Source organism: Elephantulus edwardii, unplaced genomic scaffold (assembly GCF_000299155.1).
Source record: "Elephantulus edwardii isolate Elephantulus edwardi_28Jun2011 unplaced genomic scaffold, EleEdw1.0 scaffold00109, whole genome shotgun sequence".
Lineage (NCBI taxonomy): Eukaryota > Metazoa > Chordata > Mammalia > Macroscelidea > Macroscelididae > Elephantulus > Elephantulus edwardii.
The window spans coordinates 5,672,824-5,676,213 of record NW_006399859.1 but is presented as its reverse complement, the minus strand read 5'-3'; the positions used below and the strand labels follow the sequence as shown (position 1 = coordinate 5,676,213).

The window sequence follows — 3,390 nt, the reverse complement described above, 5'->3', positions numbered from 1 at the left end:
CCAACAATGTATGAGTTCCTTTCTTGTGACATCCTCTCCAACATTTATTACTTGCTTCCCTGTTAAATTTTGCCACTCTTACTGGAGTGAGATGGTACCTCATTGTGGTTTTGATCTGCATCTCTCTTATTGCCAGTGATTTTGAGCATTTCTTCATGTGTCTATTTGCCATTCAAATATCTTTCTCTATGAAAATTCTTTCTGTGTCTTTTGCCCATTTTGTAATTGGGTTATCAGTCTTTTTCTTGTGGAGGCCCATGTGTATTCTATAAACATTTGTTATAAGACTCTTGTCTGAGTTGGCATTACCTAATGTTTGTTCCCAGTCTATAGGTTTTCTTTTTACCCTGTTAGAAAAAGTTTTTGATGTGCTCAGAGATTTAATCTTTAGAAGGTTCCATGCATCAATGTTATCCTCTTTAGATCATTTGATAGCACTTAAAAAAATTTTATTATTTTTTTGTGTGTACCATCAAATAGGATCCGACTGGTACAGGAGGAGATTGCCCCTCCTTCTCTAGCAGAGCACCTGGTGGATTCAAACTGTGCGCCTCTGGGATTACAGTGCAGCTTCTTGCCACCAGGACACCAGAGCTCCCTAATAGCACTTTAACAACAATAACATTTGATATTTTGCCCATAGGATTGCAACTTTTATACACATATAAAAGAAAGTAGAAATCGATTCATAACTGACCCTTCAGTGATTTTTTAAAAGATTTTTTTAATTGGCTTTCTTACAAAGTTTTTGTACATTGTGTTTCACACTATGCCCTGTATGACATTGCTCACTGACATCCCCATGGTTTCCTGAGGAACGTCTTTCCCAGCTTCTTCTTCCTCAGGAGTGTCCTCCAGTGCCCTCTGGAGAACCATCTTGAGGGTTGGACGCTGCTGCTGCTGTCTAAAGGAGCCAACGAAGAAATAAATGATGGGATTGGCACTGCTGTTAACACAGGAGAGAAGCAGAGACTCAGCAGGAGGTATTAACACAATAGGATTTGGAATCCACATGAATAGATATTGATGGATACCAAAGGGCAGGCCACAAAGGAGGAAAATCAACACTGTTAGCACGATGGTCACATAGGCCTGGTCAGTTTCTTTCTCTGGAAACCACAGAACATCTTCAGCAGCAGAGCCAGACTAGACCCAGAAAGAACCACAAACAAGAAAATCAGCCAAGAAGCAAGGACAAAATCAATTATGTGACAGTTATCATATGTATAATTATTAAACATGCCACATATGTATCCTTCCAGAATGCTCAACAGTAGAGACAAAGTCCAGAGCATGACACATGTGACAGTGGACATGTGACTTGGACGTCGGCATCGGTACCAGATGGGGAACAGGACACAAAGGCAGCGTTCAGTGCTGATGCAGCTGAGAATGCTCAAGTCAGTGATATAGGCAAAGGTCCACATAATGTTGACATAATTGGAGATGGGATGGTCTATGGGATAGTTGTTGTCAATAACCTTCATCACAGATAATATAATCTCAATGACTAGAGAGAGGAAGTCAGCCCCCGCCAGGTTGAGAATGTAGACAGAGAAGGAGTTTCTCCGCAGGCGGAAGCCCAGGAGCCACAGCACAAGTGCGTTTCCTGACAGCCCTCCCAGGGCAATGATGAGGGTCAAAATCTCCAAGGTCAAGGTCTCTGTGTTATCATCTGGAGATGAATTTTCATTTATTGTAGTATTTTCAGTTTCCCATTCTGAGGTGGCTGGAGTCATGCTTAGAAACCCTCCACTGGTGTTCCTGAAAACACAAACAAGACAGCATTAATTGTGTGGTCACTGGCAATCATGATCACCCTATTAAATGGGAATAATTGTCTCAGTTTTACAGAAAAGGGAAATGGAGGATTGCAGAAATAAAGGAATTTGTTGCACTCAAGATAGTCCTGGAATCAGGCATTAATCTCAGGTGTGTGATCAGTTTATCGTCTAATCTCTCCACATCCTTTATTTACACGGGACTGTTTTGTGAATTGTGGAGTTCTAGGTGTGTAGTGTTTTATGTATCGGGCTGCTAATGGAAAGGTCTAGAATGCCGTTGGTTCTGGGCAGAAGGTTGAGCATTCTCTTTCTTCTAAAGATTTGCAGCCTGGGAAACCCAATGAAGAACCTTCTTGAGTTAGAATATACTCTCCAGAGTGATGCGGTTTCTGTTTCTGTTTGTTTCATTCTGTTCTGAAGGAGGTCTGATGGGTTTGTGGTTAAGGCGCTTGGATGCTAGGCAACACATGAGCTGTTTAATTCACCAGCTCCTCTGAGGGGAAAATGTGACAAAGTCGACTTCCGTGAATCTATTCTGTCCTAAAAATGGCAATGGTTTTTTATTTGTGTGCTTATTTCTCCTGGGATAGGATGACATGGTGAAGAAGACTTTGGTTGTCTGAAACATTGAGGCCAGCAATTTAAGTGTTTCTTGCATAAGTCAATTTAATAACTGTTTGTTCTTAGAGCTACATAGTGCCACTGTTGTAAAACAGGACTGACATCGTTGTTGGAGGCAGACTGAGAAAATGGGATAAATAATGTATACTGTATTGAAACAGGTGAGAGAGAAAACTGTTTAAAAGGGATATGTGATTAGGTATTATTTTCATGACAGGAGTCCAGAATGAAGGCTGCATAGTGGAGTGGACTTAGGGGGAGGAATTTTATAACAATGAAAGAATTTTTCTTTTACTTTTCAAAGAGAAGAGTGAATTGGAGGGAGGGAGGGGTGGGCAGGGAGAAAAGTGCAACAGTGAACGAATGGAAATCTCTGTAAATTTTCATTAAAATTAATAAAAAAACCCACCCAAAATAGTGCATTTAAAATACTTATAAGTATCTGTGTATCCCTAATGCCCTGATGCCACAATGACTAAACAATAGACTGATAAATGAAAGATCAGCTTTGAACTCATCTGCTGCTCCAAAAGAAAGCTGTGGCAATTTGTTTCTGTAAATATCTGAGCCTTGGATACCCCTATGCGACAATTCTAATCTGTCCTGTAGAGTTATTACAAGTAGGAATCAACTCTATGGTCATAGATTTGGCTTAGCTATCATTGTTACACTTTATTATGCTCACTTCCAGTGTATTTATGTTGAAGATATATTTCCATAAAATTACAGCAATGAAAGAAGGTATTAAAAAACAGTCTCAAAATCGCTGAGGAGACACACTGAAAAACTGATTCAATAGTAGTGAAATGAAGAAAAATCTCAAGAAATACAAATTTTGTGAGGATATATAATGCATGTTGGATTTTTCCATTTGCTATGAAGGTCTTCTTTCATCTTCTTTACTCTGTGTGTACCTCAGCTGGCTATGACTGTGTTCCTTATTAACGATCTCTCTTCCCCTCTGGCTTCTTGTTTGTTTTTTCTT

The 3,390-nt window shown here is 39.8% G+C and overlaps 1 protein-coding gene across 1 annotated transcript; it reads right to left on the bottom strand.

Annotated features, from left to right (window-relative positions):
• Positions 1 to 762: 762 nt before the first annotated feature.
• MRGPRX2 (MAS-related GPR, member X2) lies at positions 763 to 1,739 on the bottom strand. Its single transcript, XM_006903729.1, is given in 2 exon segments — positions 763 to 1,091; positions 1,094 to 1,739. Coding segments are annotated over 2 exon segments (975 nt in total).
• Between the last annotated feature and the right edge of the window lie 1,651 nt (positions 1,740 to 3,390).